The 20,639-nt window shown below is 43.0% G+C and overlaps 1 protein-coding gene and 2 pseudogenes across 1 annotated transcript; 1 reads left to right on the top strand and 2 right to left on the bottom strand.

Moving 5' to 3' along the window:
* Positions 1-308: 308 nt before the first annotated feature.
* Positions 309-4,605, bottom strand: DPPA3 (developmental pluripotency associated 3). The gene is made up of 4 exons (XM_025879688.2): positions 4,521-4,605; positions 1,928-2,193; positions 1,664-1,699; positions 309-848 (listed from the first exon to the last, which is right to left on the bottom strand). Exons 1-4 carry the CDS (start codon positions 4,603-4,605, stop codon positions 738-740), a joined length of 498 nt encoding a protein of 165 aa, XP_025735473.2. The 3' UTR covers positions 309-737.
* Positions 4,606-8,042: 3,437 nt separating this feature from the next.
* On the top strand, positions 8,043-8,417 carry LOC112830067 (ATP synthase F(0) complex subunit j, mitochondrial pseudogene; annotated as a pseudogene).
* Positions 8,418-10,307: 1,890 nt separating this feature from the next.
* On the bottom strand, positions 10,308-11,805 carry LOC112830047 (mitochondrial assembly of ribosomal large subunit protein 1 pseudogene; annotated as a pseudogene).
* Positions 11,806-20,639: the final 8,834 nt, after the last annotated feature.

The raw sequence follows: 20,639 nt of genomic DNA, 5'->3' as shown, positions 1-20,639 counted from the left end.
TCATGATCCAAGCCAAAGGCAGACGCTTAACCGACTGAGCCACCCAGGCACCCCGGTATCTGTGTCCTTGCTTTCTAACCTTACCCAGATGTATCAAGTGCCTTTCCAGTAGGACAATATCACACATTAAAATGCCAGAAGTTTACATTCTAGCAATGTCATGAGGATAAGAACTCTTGTTCACTGAATACACAAGTAAAAACAAGTTAAGAAAAGAACAAGACTCTTTAAGAGGTATTCAAATAAGTCAATTTTAATAAGATCCTCTACACGCACATTTGCTACTGAAAATTGAAATAGCACAAAAAAATTTTATTACCATTTTTGAAAACCACAAAATCTAGCATACACATCTGCCCTAATCATGCTCTAAACCAAACCACCCAAAGTTTTCTGTGTACTCCTTCTGCACAAGTTACTTGGCTTCCAATTTTTGAGTTTAGGTCTTGTCTTAATGACTTCAGGCCTCTCAAACGCACAGGCAACACTCAAAACCTATTAGTGCTTTCTTAGGTCAAATCAAAAGGTGGACATATACTGAAGTCATTCAAATGCAAACTACAGGATTCCTCACAAATTATTGGTATGAAGGTAGAAAAGATACAAAAAACTTTATAATATCATAGATTACCAAAATATTATAGTTTGCCCTAACATAGAGCAGCTTTCCCAAGCTGCTGCAAAATGATCCTAAAATCACTAGTTAAGAAGAAACCATACAAGAATAAAGTTTATGTTTACATTGGCTCTATGTCACAATTATTCTCCATGCTGGTTTCCTCAGAAAGATCTTTATGATAAAGGCAATAATGACAGCGACATCTAAATCTTTCTACTCTTGATTCACCCTGAAAAAAAGTGAAATGGATTAATTGCATTAATAATTTAAATAAAATGGATTCATTGCACCATGATGAGATGTAACCAAGCCTCCACCGTCAAATCTAGGCTTGGTTATTATAACCTTTTAAGTTGTGCTCCATGCCAACTCAGGGCTTGAATTCACCACTGAGGTCAAGCTGAGATCAAGTCGGATGCTTCACCAACTGAGCCACCCAGGCGCCCCTAGAATAGCCTTTGGAATACATCTTGGAGGGCAAAGAGGAGGCAGGATTGAAATGTATGGGTACCAAAGAATATCAGATTGTGGGTCATTTTGTGATGGTAACATCTGATTGTCAACCAGTAAAATATATCCTAGTGTCGTTCTCTGAATGCCTTAAATGTAACTTCTTCTGGACCCAGTACTCAAGGTTGTTTGCCCTTACTAGAGTATCGTCATGACCATGTTTCTGACAGCACTTGAAAAAGTACAAATATACCGCCAAGAGTTAACCCTAATGTAAACAATAGACTTGAGGTGAGAGCGTGTCATTGTAGGTCCAACTGTATGAATTTATCACTGGCATGGAATGTTCATAGTGGAGGACACTGTGTATTCAGGAGGTATATGGGAACGCTCAACTTTCCACTCAATTTTGCCATTAATCTAAAACTGCTCTAAAAAAATAAAACTAAATAAAAATTACAAACATGAACTGATTTCTCCAGAGTTCCCGGAGATTCAAAATCAAATTCCCCTTTCCTCCTCTCAAAAACAAAAACCAAAAAATAGAAACCAGACAGCCACCCACATGTATAGTTTGAGAAAATCTTCTTTTACCTCCTCAGCTTCCTTCTGCTGTAGATCTTTTTGAAGCTTTATGGGAAGAAAAAAATATATTTATTGAAAACTATCAAAAAGGTTGGATTACTAACATTATTATTACATTATATCTACCGTAAAAAGTTGGAGAATCTTAAAAACACAAGTGTTACTCACACCCTGCGCTCATCAGTATGATTGACTGACTGCTGCCTATCATTCCTAGTGGCTGTTGAGCGCCCTGGTGGGGCAGCGCTGTCTGCCCAGATCCCATGAACCTACCTGGGGCCCCGGGCTCAGGTAGCGCTGGTACTGAATCATTCGAATCATCCTTGCCATCCTTTCTTTCCGAGCAGTTAACAAAGTCCTTACTCCAGTCCTCCTCCTGCTGCTGCTAAGGATGCGCTCAACCAGCCCCTGTGGTTTCTTCTCTCTGCCCTGCTGCTGGGATGGATATTCTGGTAGAGGGGAAGGGAGTTTGATACTAGAGTCGAGAGTCAATTTACCAAGATTCTTTGTTAATACTTCGGAGATAGTTTGAGAGGCACCTGTAAGAAAAGAGAAAAGTTAAGATCCATGGGCGCCTGGGTGGCTCAGATGGTTAAGCGTCCGCCTTCGGCTCAGGTCATGATCCCAGGGTCCTGGGATCGAGTCCCGCATCGGGCTCCTTGTTAAGCAGGGAGTCTGCTTCTCCCTCTCCCTCTGCCTTTCCCCCTGCTTCTTCTCTGTCTCTCCTGCAAATGAAAATAAAAATCTTTAAAAAAAAAAAAAGTTAAGATCCATTAGAGTGCATTGCATCATCCAGAAGTCACTTGTCTCATGCTCCACGTAGGTCTGCTCTTAAGCAGGTTGACAATGGACAACGGGAGTTACTTCAGCATGGAAGATCATGCATAGCGAGCACATTACCTACTCTGCTAACCTAACATGTTGCATGTGGTGAGACAGTACGTTTGAGAATATGCTTAAGAAACCACTATGATGGGACACCTGGGTGGCTCCATCGGTTCAGCGCCTGCCTTTGGCTCAGGTCATGATCCCAGGGTGTTGGGATTGAGCCCCATATCGGGCTCCCTGCTCAGCGGGGAGCCTGCTGCTCTCCCTGCTTGTGCTCTGTCAAATGAATAAAATCCTAAAAAGAACCCGTTATGATGGGGGGCACCTGGGTGGCTCAGTCAGTTTAGCAGCCAAATGGATCTCAGCATCCTGAGACCAAGCCCCCTGTCATGCTCTGCGCTCAGAGTGGAGTCTGTCCCTCTCCCTCTGCTCCTCCTCCCTCTTGTGCTCTCTCTCTAAAAATAAAGCCCTAAAAAAAAAGAAAGAAAGAAAGAAAAGAATCGTCCACTATGATGGGAAACAGTTCTTGAAAAAATTGTTCCCGCTTTTCCTGTTATTGGTAGTTCTGAAGGTTAGACATTTTTCCCTCCACAGGGTCAAAAGGTACCTAAATTATTAGTATTCCAACTGGAAAAACATGTGATTCCACCTGGAAAAACGTGCAGTTTTCCTATTTTCACTTGTGTTAATTTGTAATAGAAGGGGGGAAGAGACACACAACAAAGCATTAACGCAAATCAAAAATCAGTAAACAACTTTCAGCAGTTCAACTTGATAACACTTATAAATCTCTTAAACTTTCTTGGCGGGGGGAGTGGGGGTAGGGGGGTAAAGGCCCGTGAAATAGACAAGGAAACCCCAGATACAACCATCTCTCCTTACACAGAACTAAGAAGCTGAACTGTTACCCTCTTCACTTATACCCAACCTTTCCATGGTACAAAATCTCTCCACTCAAACTCCAAAATCAGCCACTCACTTGCCTCTTTGATCCAAACCCTTATGCATACCCCGTACACTCTCAAGACTCATATAAAGCAGTTTACATTCATTTTGCCCGTGTGTGAAAGCACTAAGTAAAAGAGTCAGGATCCATTTGACTTCCAGGGACTTGCGCACATGTAAAGATCCCTAGTTGGGAATCATCAGGTACTAAGGCAGGGAAAGCAGAGTTCGGATTATACAGACACCCTCTCTTTGTTAATTTTCCCTTTGTATACATCCACCCAGGTTCTTTCCTCAAAGATGGGGGGAGGTAGGTCTGGACTGGGGAGAGGCAGGGGGAGAAGATGCTGACGGAATAGAAAATATCGGCAAGCTTCCCACTCAGCTTTCTAGCTGCCCAGTGAGGACTGGCTCAAAGCCACCCACCACCATCCAGCCCCACCCATTAGTCCCAGCAATAAGGTTTCAAATCCATTGAGTGGTTCTCTGTGGCCAAGCCTGGGGTTGGGTTCTGCGATGGGAAGAAGCCAGGAGAGGACCTAATTGGCAATATTTCTGGAGCACTGTTCCTCAGAAAGCCCTCCAGAGTCTGTTCTACTAATTTACATTATAGAGCACATTCACTGGCTTTAAGTGTTCCCCTTTTTTCAATTTCCTCTGAAAAGCCATCTCCCTGCTTAACATTCCTAAAGGGTAAATTTAACTGGAAAACCAATCCAGAAAATGCTGGTGAGATTAAGAAAAACTTTAGGTTAAATGAAGAGTTTAGGTTTCTTGTATTTTGTTCCTTTTCACATTCCTGACATGTATTGCTGATAGGCAGACATTTTGAGCCACGACCTAGGAGAATCCCAATTGCTCTTCCCCAGAAACAGAACTGAAAACATTTTTAAGTGTTCCTGAACATAGGAAGTAAACCATGCAGCTCTCAACACCCCTTTCCCAATTTCCCCCCTGCCCTCCGTGTTTCTTCACTGGGGAGACCTACACAACCTTGGCCCTCCTGCCTGGAAGACGGAAGTCAATACAAGAAGGAGGGCAACCTCTTTGCTCTCGAACCCCCTGTCATCAGAAAGGGTACCATCTGGCTTACCCGAGCCTTCCTGGGAATTCTCTTCACTGGGCATCTGAGATGACCCCAGGGCCCAGGTTGGGTAAAGCTGCTTTGGCGAATCCATTGGAAGCCTGGTCACAGACCGAAGCTCCTCCTGGATCTTCGGGGTCCAGTGGGAGGTGATGCTCAAGACTCAACTTGCTACAAAATACCCTGGGAAGAACTTTATAGGCCAGAAGGAGCAAGAAAAACCCAAACTCCTTTGGAGTGGCGAGAAAGAACAAACCTCAAAGCTCCCATCAGGTTCCCTCTTAAAACTACAGATAAGCCAATCAGCCAGCCTATTTTAATGTAAATGCTAATGGTTAAAGGGATAAGGTGAGTGGGCGTAGCCCTATTAGTGGACTAATAGGGTGATGCTTCATCTGCTCCGCATTAAAACAATCATACTCTCCTACACGTAGGTTGGAAAATTTTAAAAGAGCCTCTGTGGTTGTATCTCCCTAAGGTTGCCTTGAAAATCAGTTTTTCCAAACTACTTGTGGAAATGGCTACTGGTTTGTGAACTGGGCTCTATAGTGTTCTAGTGCAGAGAGATGAAGGGTGGTCCCCCCACAACTGCTAATTAATTCCCAATTAAATTAACTGAGAAAGTTCCCTTAAAAGTTTTCCTTGCCTGACATCTTAAACCTGTGGATGCTAGTAAGGGAACAGAGAGGAGAAATAAAATGTCTGTTGGAAACACTTCAATAGCTTGATATTTTATGGACGTGTGCTTTGGATCTGTAATTTTAGTTTGTTTTCTAGACTATTAATTGAATTGCATTTTTTGTGAGCAGCTGAAATTAAATTTATAAATTCCCACCCCCACCCCAATACTTGTACTGAACTCTGGCAACGAGCACCAACATTAACTGCTGATTTCTGCAGGAGGTAGAGAAAAAGTCCCTCCCCCCTCTGGCAAAATGCATGTTTTTTTCCCATCTCCTATTTAATGTACAGCTTCCCTATACCGGCTTCAGCTGGAAATCATGAGAAAATACTCAAACGCAATCTCGCTTATTTTTACTAAAAAGCAAAAGTCGAAGTTCTGATTAAGAAATATTTTTGTAGGAGATGAAGAACAGCCATAAATACACATTAGGTTACAATACTTTATTCAAATGGTTCTCAAAATATATGGCCTCCAGACAGGCAGCATCAACAGCCCCTGGTAACTTGTAGGATATGATTAAAAAAGCACTGAGCTCCAACCCAGATCTGCTGAATCAAAGAGGCATCCAGCAGTTTAGCAGGCCTCCCAGGTGAATCAGAAGCACTGCTTTATGGCACGCTTAACTCTCCACTCCTGGTCTGTTCTCAGCGGTTCCCCCTTTGCCATGGATACCTGTCCCCTAGCCGTCTCTCAGAATTCTGCAGGAGACATGAGGGCAAATATCAGATGGCAGGGGTGTAAGATTAGGAGGTAAGACAGTGAAAAGGGCTGGCATAGACTCTCACTCAAAAAATCCAGGTTTAGAGAGAGCCATTCCTACAGGAAGGTGTGGAATATGGATGGTGGAGATGCAGTTTTCTTCAACATGACAGAAGCTGAGCCAACAGAAGGCATCTGCCTTCGGCTCAGGTCATGATCTCAGGGTCCTGGGATCGAGCCCCACATCGGACTCCTTCCTCAGTGGGGAGCCTGCTTCTCCCTCTCCCTCTTGCTTGTGTTCACTATCTCTCTCTCTCTCTCTCAAATAAATAAAATCTTAAAAAAAATAAACTAAAATAAAATAAAAAATCTTTAAAAGTTATAACAGCTTTCTAGTTAACATGTTTTTTTCTTTATCGTATGAAAGATGAGGTAAAAAACCAAACAGAATGAAGCAACTTGAAAACAAACAGGGTGCATGGGTGGCTCAGTTGGGTAAGTGACTGCCTTTGGCTCAGGTCATGATCCCAGGGTCCTGGGATCAAGTCCTGCATCGGGCTCTCCCTGCTCTGTGGGGAGCCTGCTTCTCCCGCTCCCTCTGCCTGCTACTCCCACCTGCTTGTGCTCTCTCTCTCTCTCTCTGTCAAATAAATAGATAAAATCTTTAAAAAAAAAGAAAACAAAACAACGCAGACTATAAAAGAATGCATCAAGAAAATGATACCTAATGTCTCAAGAGATAAGAAATCATTTGTAATATTTTTGAAACAAACAGGATGCCCCTTTTAAATAAGGAAAAGAGCAAAAAAAAAAAAAAGTTCCTGGATTTAGACATTTGATATTAGAAACAAACAAAAAAAATGGTTTGAAGACAAAAATCGAAGATATTCTCTTAAGTAAAGCAGAACCACAAACAGATATAAAAGAGAGAAAATATAAGAAGAGTGTTTAATATCAGGAATATAATGGCTCAGATTCCTCAACAACATTGAATGCCAGAGGATAGGGAAAAACACCTTCCAAATTCTGAAGGAAAATACTTCCCAACCTAGAATTCTATATTTAGTCAAACTATTGAGCAAGTGTGGAACATTCCCAGATACTCAGTTTCTCAAAAATGTCACCACCAGGATAGATTCCTTTGTCTTGTGGGGAATTAACTTGATACAAGAACACTACCAGGCAACTACTCCTAAGGTCATGAAACAGAAAGGCTCACAGACCATATTAAAAAGCTCATATCTCAGGCACCTAGGTAGCTCAGTTGGTTAAGCGACGGCCTTTGGCTCAGGTCATGATCCTGGAGTCCCAGGATCAAGTCCCACAGCAGGCTCCCTGCTCAGTGGAGGGTCTGCTTCTCCCTCTGACCCTCCCCACTCTCATGCTCTCTCTCTCTCTCATTCTCTTTCTCTCAAATAAATAAATAAAATCTTAAAAAAAAGAAAGAAAAAGGAACTTGCAGCATATATATGTCCAATAAAGAATACAATAATACTAATGAATAAAAATCCATGAGGGGGTGCCCAGCTGCCTCAATTGGAGAAGCCTGCAACTCTTGATCTCGGTCTCATGGATTCAAGCCCCATGTTGGGTGTAGAGATTACTTAAATAAATAAAACAAAAAAAAAATCCATTAGATGAATTTCAAAAAAAGCAAAGACTTCTCATTTGAGGAAATATGAGTAAAGTAACATATAAAACAGTTCACTTCTACTTGAGTTTTAAAACCCTAATTAAGATAGCTTTTAAACTTTTGCATGGCAATTTTAAAATAGAAAAACTAGGAAAGATGTATGGTGAGATTATAGTTGGCAGCTATAGCTGGTAGCTGTGAGCCAAATCTTTGAAATATTGTCTGCAAATAGATATTAAGAGCTTTAAAATAGATACATACAAAACATGAGATTTGAGATCAGGTAAACCGTTAAATTCGTGTTATCTCTAGTGCGTAACACATTACGAAACCATGGACATGAAACGCTTGAGTGAATCAAAACATCATACCAACATCTCTACTTAGACAGTTATTATTAAAAACCAAAATTTGACTGAGTAAAATTTAAAGATCTATGTTGGGTTTATTCAATGATCCACGCAATGGGACAGCATACCATTCAGTGGATAGAAACAGTCCCAATTGGTTTCCAAGTCATTGGCAGTGGGTATTGCGGCGGGCCCAGCCGGGGTTCTTGCGCCGAGATGCTTCAAAGTCTTATTAAAAATGTTTGGATCCCCATGAAGCCCTACTATACCCAGGTTTACCAGGAGATTTGGTTAGGATTGGGGTTGATGACTGTCATCATTTATAAAATCAGGAGTGCTGATAAAAGAAGTAAAGCTTTGAAAGCTTCCAGTCCTGAGCCTGCTCATGGCCATCATTGACCAGCTGTACTTGGAGCGCACGTCCCATGGAGCATCAGTCTGTAAATCTCAGCACGCTGTTAGATGGGAACGTGGAGCGCTGCCATACACTTGTAGACGTGTTGTGTCCCCGTGGCATGAATAAATGTACCTGAGGTGCACCACTGCCTCCCCCAAAAAAAAAGAAAAAAAAGAAAAGACAATTGGGATTGGCTTCAACTTTTTCTATGTGTTGGGGACGGTTGCCATTATTCTTCCCTTGGTCCTGTAACACTCAGGCCTAGCTTGCAGAGCAGGGAGATTTTTAGGCAATCTCTAAGAGATACAACTAGAAAAGATAGGCTCTTTAAATTATCCAAAAGAGGGGCGCCTGGGTGGCTCAGTTGGTTAAGCGACTGCCTTCGGCTCAGGTCATGATCCTGGAGTCCCGGGATGGAGTCCCACATTGGGCTCCCTGCTCAGTGGGGAGTCTACTTCTCCCTCTGACCTTCTTCCCTCTCGTGCTCTCTATCTCTCATTCTCTCTCTTTCAAATAAATAAATAAAATCTTTAAAATAAATAAATAAGGGTGCCTGGGTGGCTCAGTTGGTTAAGCAACTGCCTTCGGCTCAGGTCATGATCCTGGAATCCCGGGATCGAGGTCCGCATCGGGCTCCCTGCTCAGCAGGGAGTCTGCCTCTCCGTCTGACCTTCTTCCCTCTCATGCTCTCTCTCTACCATTCTCTCTCTCAATAAATAAATAAAAATCTTTAAAATAAATAAATAAATAAATTATCCAAAAGAATTGTAGAAGCTGTCATTTTTTTTTTTTTTTTTTTTTTTGGTGAGAGAATGGAATTGGAAGCATATCAGTTCTAATTTAATCTCAATACCCACCCACCTAATTATTTCAGTCAATGGTTCATTTATTTTTCATTGGACTGGCAGATAGGTTTACTTGATAGGCTAAAAGGAGGTAAGAATTGAATTTCTAGGACAGTCCCACCTACCGTTTTACTGGAAGTCTGCTCTAATTGAGCTGAAGTTCTTTTCAGATCAACTTGAAGCAAAATGTCCTCTTTCTGTTCCGGACTTCCGGGAGGAGGCCAGACCTAGATCTGTTCAGATCTAGGTGGAACTTCAAGCTGTGACTAGAGCTCCATGGACCCACCATAGAAGTTTACCTTGAACTGGAGTATTCACAGATGGGCAGGGAAGAAAATTAACAGGAAGACACAGAGAAGCCGATAAACCTCTTTTTGACAAGACAGAGATAAGCCAGATAACCCTCTTCTTCTTTTTAAGATTTTATTTATTTATTTGAGAGAGAGAGCACAAGCAGGGAAGAGGCAGAGGGAGAGGAAGAAGCAGGCTCCCTGATGAGCAGGAAGGCTGACATGGGACTCGATTCCAGGACCCGGAGATCATGACCTGAGCCAAAGGCAGACGCTTAACCAACTGAGACACCCAGGTGCCCCATGATAACCCCTGTCTTGACAATGGGAAATGTCATATTCTTTGTATTAATTTCCAGTCCTTGAAGGAGGAATATAAGTACAGCTCTTCAAGCCGGAAGTAGGAGTATAAGTCCTTCTTGTAGCAAAACAGGAGGGCAAAGGGAAAATTTGTTAAGGGTGAACAACATTGTTAAACTATGTTAACTATGCATCGCTAAGAACAAGACAACAGGCCCAAAATGGACTCACTTGTGCTAAGCCCCACCTCGCCAAACCAAAAATTAATTACAATTTTGGTTCTCCCTAGAAACAGAATCTCAAACCAGTCAACCAGGGATCACCTGATCAGCACTAGTTAGGTAATCTGATAGACTCTTGCTATCCCCTATGGGTAAATAACCTTGCCATAACCAATCTGCTTTTTGCCTAAGTATAATGTCCTGTTCCTGCCCCCTTTTGCCTTGAAAGTCTTTCATTTTATACAGCCCTTTGGAGCTCCTTTCTATCTGCTAGATAGGATGCTTCCCCGTTTGAACTGAGTTTTGCTCAAATAAACTCTTACACATTTTAATATGCCTAAATTCATCTTTTTTTACTAAATCAGTTCATATCATTTTATTCATATTTGAGCTCCACTGGAGTCAGTGATGAAGTGTCATCTTTCCTTCCAAGAATGAAGTCTTCAGGTAACATCTCAGGTGCTACCTGAGCTAACTGGTCATCACAAGAAGGTAGAGTCCATAATTCCTCGAATTCGGAGGTTTCTCTTTTCTGGAGGCATCAAATCAATCACCATGCTGCCAAAGTCCACACAGAGCCAATTATCAGGGTCTTTCCCTTCTCTTACTATGAGACTCACTTTTATATTTCGGGCATTTGTACGTTTTCACAATGTGAAAAGAAGTTCTCTACTTGAAAGGGTTTTCTACTACCAATCACGAAGTAATCTGTATATTTCATTTCTGTTGGACCCTTAATCTCACAAACATCTCTTGCATTTTCTAGTCTCAAAAGCAAAACCAGCATATCGATGTCAAATTTAGGGCCAGAATGATATGCAGTGCCTGACTCCGGGTGCCCCAAGCTGGCTGCCCCTCCGCTGGCTCAGTAGGGCCACTGCCGCAGTGCAGGGCACGCGCGAGTTCTGGAGTCAGGCAGGTGGGGCCCAACGCTTGTCCCACCTTCTGCGAACCCCGCAGAGGGCAGCCCCCCAGGCGGGTCCAGCACCCTCTGCTACCCTGCACCACAGCCGGGTCTGCATCCACTGCCCCACACTGCTTGCTTAAGCTTATTGTTTTGTTTTGTTTTTAATTAACATATAATGTATTATTTGTTTCAGGGGTACAGGTCTGTGATTCATCAGTCTTACACAATACACAGCGCTCACCATAGCACATACCCTCCCCAGGGTCCATCATCCAGCCACCCCATTCCCCCTCCCCGCCCAAGCTTATCTTTAACAGTACAGGATGCTCCAGTCCCCAGACTCATTTCTGGAAAGGGGGATGATAAACAATGAAATAGCTTCATCTACTGGAGGTCTTCATCTACATGGAGTCTTTAAGATTGGATGAATGGAATTTTTAAAATTCTAATCTGCCCCAAGGGGTTGAACTGATGAAGCTGGAATCTTGGCTGTCTTTTCTCTCTGATCTGTGGAGCCCACCTTTTCCCTCCAGGTGGCTTCTCTAGCTCAGAAGTGTTTTCCCTTCAACTGTGCCAGGTTGGTTTCAGGTCAGGCAACAGAGCCGCAGGCAAAATTAAAGTGTTGCCCTCAGGGCACAAACATTCTGGTGGATGGAGACAACAAACCGTAGATCCAAAATATAGGGTAGGGTAGGTAGTGAAACATATTCCAAAGAGAGGTAAAGCCTGGTAAAGGAGAGGAGAAAGCTGCTGTTTCCCAAACACACAGTTAATGAATTACTCGATGTACTGCTCTGGGCTCGCTTCTGGTGGGGTGGGTCTCCCCTTGCGGCCCTTGTCCTTGCTTTGGTCCCTCTGCCCCGTGGGCGGCACCCCCGTGCCCGCCAGTGTGTCTCCTCTGCCTTCCCTCAGGTTCTCCACTGCGCCTCGAGTCGAGAAGCCTGTTTCCACTGGCGTCTAGGGCCATCTGCCCGGGAGTCGGGCCTTGAGGCCTGACACACGGGGTGGGGACAAATGGTTGGGTGCCCAGCACCTGCGCCCACCTCGGGACCGAGGCCTCTGCAGCCCCATGCGCCTGCCGAGCGCCCAGGCGCCCTGCGCTTTGCCTCTCTCCCCGCACCGACTGCGGTTGCCTTCCTTTCCGCGAATCCACCTTAGTTCTTGAAATTCCACAAGGAAGAATCAGTACTCCCCAGGGTCGAATCCTGGGTCTATGATCAATTATTGAACAGCTTAGTGGAAAACATTTAACGACTTTCCAATATGAGAGTCGGCTAAAGAGCAGCCTCCCAGACGGGGTTCTGATGGAAAGAGCTCAGTATGCGCTGGGGCCGTAAATTTCCCAACATTTGTGGTTTGAATGAAGATATGGGACTCATGAAAGTACTGGTTAACTAGTAAGTTAGGCCTATCAGAAGAGAGGAGCAAATACTGCCGGCATTCCCAAGTTTGCTTAAAGACGAGATTTCAGGAAAGACAAGGAGGTAATGCTGGTGAGGCACAACTCAAGTGGAACATTGTATTTCAGCTTTGGAAACCCAGTCCGGAGATCAAAGGAATGCCTTGTGTCTTTGTTCCTGTTGTTTCATTGACTTTCTGCCTTGACTTCTCTTTTTGAGAAAAGGAACCTAGACACAAAGGCTTGTTGTCTTTCCTTTGTTTACCCGTGAAGAACCTCTAGTGCAGTCCATTGTTCCTTGTTAAAGAGGATATCTGACTTGGGGGGCAGGCGGCAAGGGACTTCCAGAGGAGGCACTTCACCCTACAGATTTTATTTACTTTGTCTCCTTTCACCAGCCGCATGCTCAGAAATGCTGGCAGAGGGCCTCAGCCCTGGTACCAAGCCCCCATCCCCTGTTCCAGAAGGACAACAGGGCAGGAAGATTGGACACCAATGCTTTTCAACTTCCCATAGTACAGTTTCCATGATTCCTTGTCTTTTCCCTCCAGCTCTGTCTTTCTCGTGTCATTATCCTCATTTCATAAGCCAGCTGTATAGTTTGAATGCTTTTCTGATTTCAATTCGTTTTTATTCCATTTTATTTATTTGCCCCAAGAAGAAACATCAGGACCCATGGGATGCAAGTGTTGTAGAATTCTAATGTCAATGAGCACTGAGCATGCCTCATGCCTGGATCTTGGTTTCTTTTTTTATTTTTATTTTTAAAGATTTTATTGATTTATTTGACAGAGAGAGACAGCAAGAGAGGGAACACAAGCAGGGGGAGTGGGAGAGGGAGAAGCAGGCTTCCTGCCGAGCAGGGAACCCGATGCGGGACTTGATCCCAGGACCCTGGGACCATGACCTGAGCCGAAGGCAGACGCTTAACTGACTGAGCCACCCAGGTGCCCCTGGATCTTGGTTTCTAATACCATTTTCTATAGAAAAGGAACCAAGGCTCCTCAGGGAAATGGTTATTTCTAGGATTGCGGCAGGAAATATATAAAATAAATCCTGAGCACTTTGTAGTGCCAGAAAGTAAGGAAGTGTTAAAAAAAAAAAAAAGAGGGGCATCTGGGTAGCTCAGTCAGTTAAGCATCCCACTGTTGGTTTTGACTAGGGTCATAATTTCAGGGTCATGAGAGCAAGCCTCACGTCGGATTCCTCTGGGCACAGAGCCTGTTTAAGAGTCTCTCCCTCTCCCTCTGCCCCCCACCCCACTCATGTGCTCTCTCTCTCTCAAATTAATAAATAAATCTTTAAAATAAAAAGAAAAAAGAAAAACAACACAATGCACACATTGGTAGGGGCATGTAAAAGGAAAATATGAAGTAATATTGGATTCTAACCCAAAGTATAAAATAGATATCCATGAGTCCCTATGGATAAAAATAACTGATTCTAGAAATTGGCAAATGGAGGAGAAGAGACAAATCTCTCATGCAAAGAATTCCAAATAAGTTTTGTTTTCACCCATTCCGCAAGGAGAATGGGCATAACTCCCCCTCCTTAAGTATGGGCTGCACATAGTCACTTCATTTCAAAGTGTACAGTGTGGAAAGCAGGGGAAGAAAGGACACTTTTATGGGGGAGAAACCTAACAAACATTACCTCAGCCAGATGATCAAGGTCAACATTAACAGTGATGAGTCACATTGGTAGCATGTACCCTTGATATGTTATGATGAAAATGGCACTTTGCCTCTGTGGGCTCCTTCCAATAACCCATAACCCTGCTCTCACCACAAGAAAGACATAAAGACAAATTCCAGTACTGCGGTATCCTACAAAACACCTCACTGGGACGCCTCAAAATTGTCAAGCTTGTCAGGGCGCCTGGGTGGCTCAATCAGTTCAGCATCTGCCTTCGGCTCAGGTCATGATACCAGGTCATGATCCAGAGTTGGGCTCCTTGCTCAGTGGGGAGTCTGCTTCTCCCTCTGCCTGCCTCTCTCCCTCCCCCTCCTTCTCCCTCTTCCCTCTCCCTGCTCCTGCTCTCTCTCTCTTTCTCTCTCAAATAAATATATAATAAAATCTTTAAAAAGAATTGTCCAGGACGTCAAAAACAAGGCAAGTCTGAGGAATTGCCCAACCAAGAGAATGATAAAGGAGAAACGACGACTAGGTATCTGGCATGGGATCCTGGAAGAGAAAAAGGAAGTTAGGTAAAACCTAAAGGAAATCATGGCGCCTGGGTGGCTCAGTTGTTAAGTGTCTGCCTTCGGCTCAGGTCATGATCCCAGGGTCTTGGGATCGAGCCCCGCATCGGGCTCCCTGCTCAGTAGGAAGCCTGCTTCTCCCTCTCCCGCTCCCCCTGCTTGTGTTCCCTCTCTCGCTGTGTCTCTCTGTCAAATAAATAAATAAAATCTTAAAAAAAACACCAAAAACCTAAAGGAAATTTAAATAAATTATGACTGTATTTAACAATAATGTATTAATATTGGTTTATTATTTTTAAATATCTTATTTATTTATTCGAGAGAGTGAGAGAGCACAAGTAGGGGGAGCGGCAGAGGGAGAAGCAGGCTCCCGCCGAGCAGGGAGCCCGTTGCGGGGCTCGATCCCAGGACCCTGGGACCATGACCTGAGCCGAAGGCAGACGCTCAACCACCGAGCCACCCAGGCGCCCCTTAATAGTGGTTTATTAATGTTAACAAATATACCATACTAAAACAAGATCGCAATAGGGGACACCAGGGGTGGAGCATATGTGAACTCGGTATTTGCTTTTCAATTTTCCTATAAATCTAAAGCTATTAGAAAACAAATGAGGTCTATTCCAGCCAGGGCACAGCTCTTGGTGGTTTGACTTTTCATCCTTTATGTAAAGTCAGCAGCTTCAGCCTTCTCTACCTTTGTTTCCCTCAGGCTACCTTCACCTTTATTAGGAATTTTGTATATCTTTCCAACAGTGATAGTATATTTATATTAGAATTCTTTTTTGAAGATTTTATTTATTTATTTATTTTTAAATATTTTATTTATTTATTTGTCAGACAGAAAGAGAGAGCACAAGCAGGGGGAGCAGTAGGCTGAGGGAGAAGCAGGCTCCTGGGGAAGGATGCGGGACTTAATCCCAGGACCCCAAGATCATGACCTGAGCTGAAGGCAGACGCTTTACTGACTGAGACACCCAGGCGCCCTACGATTTTATTTTTAAGTAATTTCCACACCCACCATGGGGCTCCAACTCACAACCCCAAGATCAAGATTCACATGTGTTACCGTCTGAGCCAGCCTGGCACCCCTGTTTGTGTTAGAATTTTTTTTTTTTTTAAAGATTGTGTTTATTTATTTGACAGAGGAAGACACAGCGAGAGAGGGAACACAAGCAGGGGGAGCAAGAGAGGGAGAAGCAGGCCTCCCGCCGAGCAGGGAGCCTGATGTGGGGCTCGATCCCAGGACCCTGGGACCATGACCTGAGCCGAAGGCAGACGCTTAACGACTGAGCCACCCAGGCACCCCTATATTAGAATTCTTAATGTTTTGTGCAGTTTCATAGACTTTGAGTGCTTTTGTCCCTTTACCCTATATTCTCCGTAATGACTGTGTGTGTGTGTGTGTGTGTGTTTCTGCTTGTGTGCATATGCACACACATAATTTTGCAGGGCGTGAGGTCTTTCTGAAGTCACATGTGGCAGACTGAATAATGGCCCTTGAAAGATGTCCACATTCTGTTCCCTGGAACCTGTGAATATGTGACCTTCCATGGCAAAAGAGACTTTGCAGATGTGATTAAGATTCTGGACATCAGGAGATGATCTTGGATAATCCAGGTGGGCCCAAGATAATCATAAAGGTCTTTATAAGGGGGAGGCTGGAGGGTCACACAGAGAAAACCGTGTGACAATAGAAGCAGAGGGAAGAAAGGCGAAGTGATTGGGGAGCCGTGACCAAGGGAAGAGGGCAAGCCGTATAAGCCCCTCCCCTTCCTGCCCCCCCTCCTCCTGTGTCTTCAACTCTGGTTCCTTCCCATGAATATGTCTGAACATGCGTTAAGACCCTGCCTACAAAAAACACCTCCTTCTTTCATTCATTCTTTCTTTCTCCCATCCTTCCTTCCTTTCTTTTTCTTTCCTGTCTTCCTTCAGGCCTGCTTTAAACTCTTCAAAGTCCCCATTGTCCGAAGATTGAAGTCCACATTTTCCATATGGTTTACAAGGCCTTTCATACTCTAACCTCTCTTTTACTTTACCACCTTATCACTTCTCCCAGGGTTTGTCTTTTTTTTTTTTTTTAAGATTTTATTTATTTGACAGAGAAAGACACAGCGAGAGAGGTAACACAAGCAGGGGGAGTGGGAGAGGGAAAGGCAGGGGGAGTGGGAGAGGGAAAGGCAGGCTTCCCGCGGAGCAGGGAGCCCGTCGCGGGGCTCGATCCCAGGACTCAGGGATCATGAGCTGAAGGCAGATGCTTAACGTCTGAGCCACCCAGGCGCCCCCTCCCAGGGTTTGTCTTATGCTCTGCTCCATTCTCAGCCCCATCCCAAGTTGTGGGGGCCCTCAGGCCCCACACGCGGGGGCACATGTGCCCTTCTCCCTCCTGCCCCGCCGGTCCCCCAGATCCCATGACGTAATGGTAAATACTTGTTACGGCTGAGTCAGGCTGAGCACTTTACTGTTATTATGTCAGTTAATCCTAACCATGTCCCTATAGGATAGGGACCTTTCTTTTTTTCCTTCTTCAGTAAGGAAACTAAGGCATAGACGTTAAGTAACTTGCACCAAGTCACATGGGAAATAATGATGGCGCCCTGGAAGGATCCAGGAGGTGTGTCTTCAGAGTACGTGTTCTTAGCCACTCCTCCAGGCTTTAGTGAAATGACATTTCTTCCAGGGAGCAGCCCTGATCTCTCATTTCTAGGTAAGGCGCTTTTCACATTGCTTTCCCCGCCACTGTACTCACCTTATGACATCATCACTGTTGGTTCCTTATCAGTCCCCTCACCAGAGTGTAAACTCCATGAAAGAAAGGAGTCGTTCAAGAACATCATTAGTATGGTGGCATTCACACTGTCTTGCCAGTGACCCACATTAAGAAATAAACCCAATATAGGGGTGCCTGGCTGGCTCAGTTGGTAGAGCATGAGACTGTTGATTTTGAGGGTTGTAAGTTCGAGCCCCACATTGGGTACAGAGATTACTTAAAAACAAAATCTTCCAAAAAAAAAAAAAAAGAAAGAAAAAGAAGAAATAAACTCAGTATAAAATTTAAAAAATAAAATAAAAAATTGAAAGCGCCCCCCCAAAAGAGAAAAGAAATATACCCAGTAACATATCCAGATAAATATTAAAAGCTAAAAATGTCAGGAAAAAATCATTAGCCGTTGTACAATGCATTCTGATATTATCAATAGTTTTGTTTTTTTTTTCAATGCTGACACACAAATTTATTTTGCTATTCATTTAATGACTCAAAGGTTGAAAAACACCCACCTAGTGCTTTGCCTGGAACAAAGTCAGGACATCATAATATCTGTTTAACCATTTGTTCATTGTTAATTCAATTTGCCACGTATATTTCATACTCATATATAATAAATCACAAGTATTCAAAGAACGAATACATTCATTTTCAAGGTTGTTTTGGTTTTTGTTCTTTCTTCTTCTCCCTTAAAATTTGTAAATTCTGCCACTACTTTTGAAACAACAAAAATAAACTTGGAGCTCCTGAATCTCAACAGGTTAAAGAGGTTAATCCTAAGAGTAAAGGTCAAGAGCAACATCTTTTCTATTATCATCTGACCCTCTTAAACAAGAATACTTTTAAAAATTTGTTATCTAAGGGGTACCTGGGTGGCTCAGTTGGTTAAACCGCTGCCTTCGGCTCAGGTCATGATCCCAGGGTCCTGGGATCGAGCCCCACATGGGGCTCCCTGCTCATGCAGGAAGCCTGCTTCTCCGTCTGCCTGCCGCTCCCCCTGCTTATGCTCTCTCCCTCTCTCTCTCTCTCGCTATCTCTCTCTGTGTGTCAAATAAATAAATAAATAATAAAAAAATCTTTAAAAAAATAAAAATAAAAATTTGTTATCTAAGAATGCAAGGCTTAGAAAATACTGTTATCCAAGGCAATAAGAATGACCCCAGTGACCTTTATCAATTGCAAATATTTACCCTTAGAGGAAAGGAAGACTATTTTTTGTTTTCTTTGCTCTAGGCCCAGACATTCAGGGTAATGTTTTAGATAAAATACACAGTTTAGACATAGTATTAATATTTTACTTTCCTTGACTTGGAGAAACCAAAAAGATCCAGAAGAGAAATTGTTCACAACCATTTATTTAAATTTAAAAATTTTTTTTAAAGATTTTTTATTTATTTATTTGAGAGAGAGAATGAGAGATAGAGAGCATGAGAAGGAAGAGGGTCAGAGGGAGAAGCAGACTCCCTGCCGAGCAGGGAGCCTGATGCGGGACTCTATCCCGGGACTCCAGGATCATGACCTGAGCCGAAGGCAGTTGCTTAACCAACTGAGCCACCCAGGCGCCCACCATTTATTTAAATTTTAAATAACCATTCAAGCAATTTCTTAATCATAATGTACAAAATATTAAATATAAAGTTTCATAATGAAATATCATTTATCTCTCACCTAATTTTAATTTACAAGGTTATTCAACTCTGTTAAGTATTTATTTTATTTATTAATTATATTTATCCTATCTAAAATATATAATTGATTATTGCTATATGTTTATATTTATTTTTATTCCAGATTAGTTTTTACAAATACTTTGAGGTAAGCCATTCTAATTATGAAAATCTACTGAGTATATAAATTTATGGATTTAAGGTAGCAATTTCATTGATAAGACTAAATAGTCTTAAGGATGCCTGGGTGGCTCAGTTGGTTGGGTGTCTGCTTTCGGTGCAGGTCATGATCCCAGGATGCTGGGATGGAGTCCTGCATCGGGCTCCTTGCTCAGCAGGGAGCCTGCTTCTCCCTCTGTCTCTGCCTCTCCCCGCTGCTCATTCTCTCTCTCTCTGTCTCTCAAATGAATAAAATCCTTAAAGAAAAAAAGATTAAATAGTCTTATTTTTTTTTAAAGCCTTTATTTATTTGACAGAGAGAGACACAGCGAGAGAGGGAACACAAGCAGGGGGAGTGGGAGAGGGAGAAGCAGGCTTCCTGCCGAGCAGGGAACCCAATGCGGGGCTCCATCCCAGGACCCTGGGACCATGACCTGAGCCGAAGGCAGATGCCTAACGACTGAGCCACCCAGGTGCCCCAATAGTCTTCATTTTTAAAATTCATTTTAATTATGAAAGAGAAAGATTGGTAATACCAAGTATTCTAAGTCAGTGGTTCTCAGACCTTATGACTTAAAAAAACAGTATCATTTCCCATTTCTCTACACACAAAAACATTCCAAATTTTTTTTTCCCCAGTAAGACAATTAATGAAAAAATACCACCATTTATTCTCACTATCACTTCATAAAATATAAAAGAGAGACATGTTCTCAGATTAAGTTGCAGGCCACACCTAGAAAAGACAGCTAGTACTTAGATGACAAATACTTAGGTAAGAATATATGCATATATGTGTGCATATATAAGTGTGCCTGACCCAATTTTTTCCTGTTGGTTATTGTTATTATTTTTTAAAGATTTCATTTATCCATTTGTCAGGGAAAGAGAGAGAGACAGAGAGAGCACAAGCAAGGGAGCAGCAGGCAGAGGGAGAATCAGGTTCCCTACGGAGCAAGGAGCCTGACGCAGGACTCCATCCCAGGACCCTGGGATCATGACCTGAGCCGAAGGCAGATGCTTAACTTACTGAGCTACCCAGGAGCCCCTACCTGTTGGTTATTGATTAGCAATTTGGGCATATTGTACAAAAACTTACAGTATGCATATTCTTTGACCCAGCAATTCCACTTCTAGAAAACTGTTCTGTAGAAGTACTTGAATAAGTGCCCTAAGATATTTCTATTTATTTATTCAACAAATAATATTTACTTATTTATTATATTTATTGTGTACTGACTGTCTTGCCGCACTGGAACGTAAGTTGTTTGAAGTCAGGGATTTTTATCCTTAGTTCACCTGTACATCCCAAATGTGTCAAACAATGCCTGGCACAAATATCCGTTGAACAGATGAATGAAATTATTAGTATGTTAAAAAATACATGCTGTGAACAGGGCAAAGGAGATTGCAAGTGTGGGAGAAGAGCAAAGTGGGAAAGTAAAATGGAATGGTAAGAATACGCTTTAAGGACAGTGGGAAGAATGTGTAGAGACTTGAGGGAGGTGAGAAAGTCAGACATGGGGACATCTAGTGAGAGTCTTCCTGGCAGCGGGAGCAGCGAGTACATAGAGAATTTGGAGTAGCACCAGCTGGGGTGGGGGAGATCTC

This window comes from Callorhinus ursinus, unplaced genomic scaffold (genome assembly GCF_003265705.2).
Source record: "Callorhinus ursinus isolate GAN/ISIS: 27379988/994484 unplaced genomic scaffold, GSC_fseal_2.0 scaffold27, whole genome shotgun sequence".
Lineage (NCBI taxonomy): Eukaryota > Metazoa > Chordata > Mammalia > Carnivora > Otariidae > Callorhinus > Callorhinus ursinus.
Note: the sequence above shows the minus strand (reverse complement) of the source record. Positions and strands in the feature narration are given on the sequence as shown.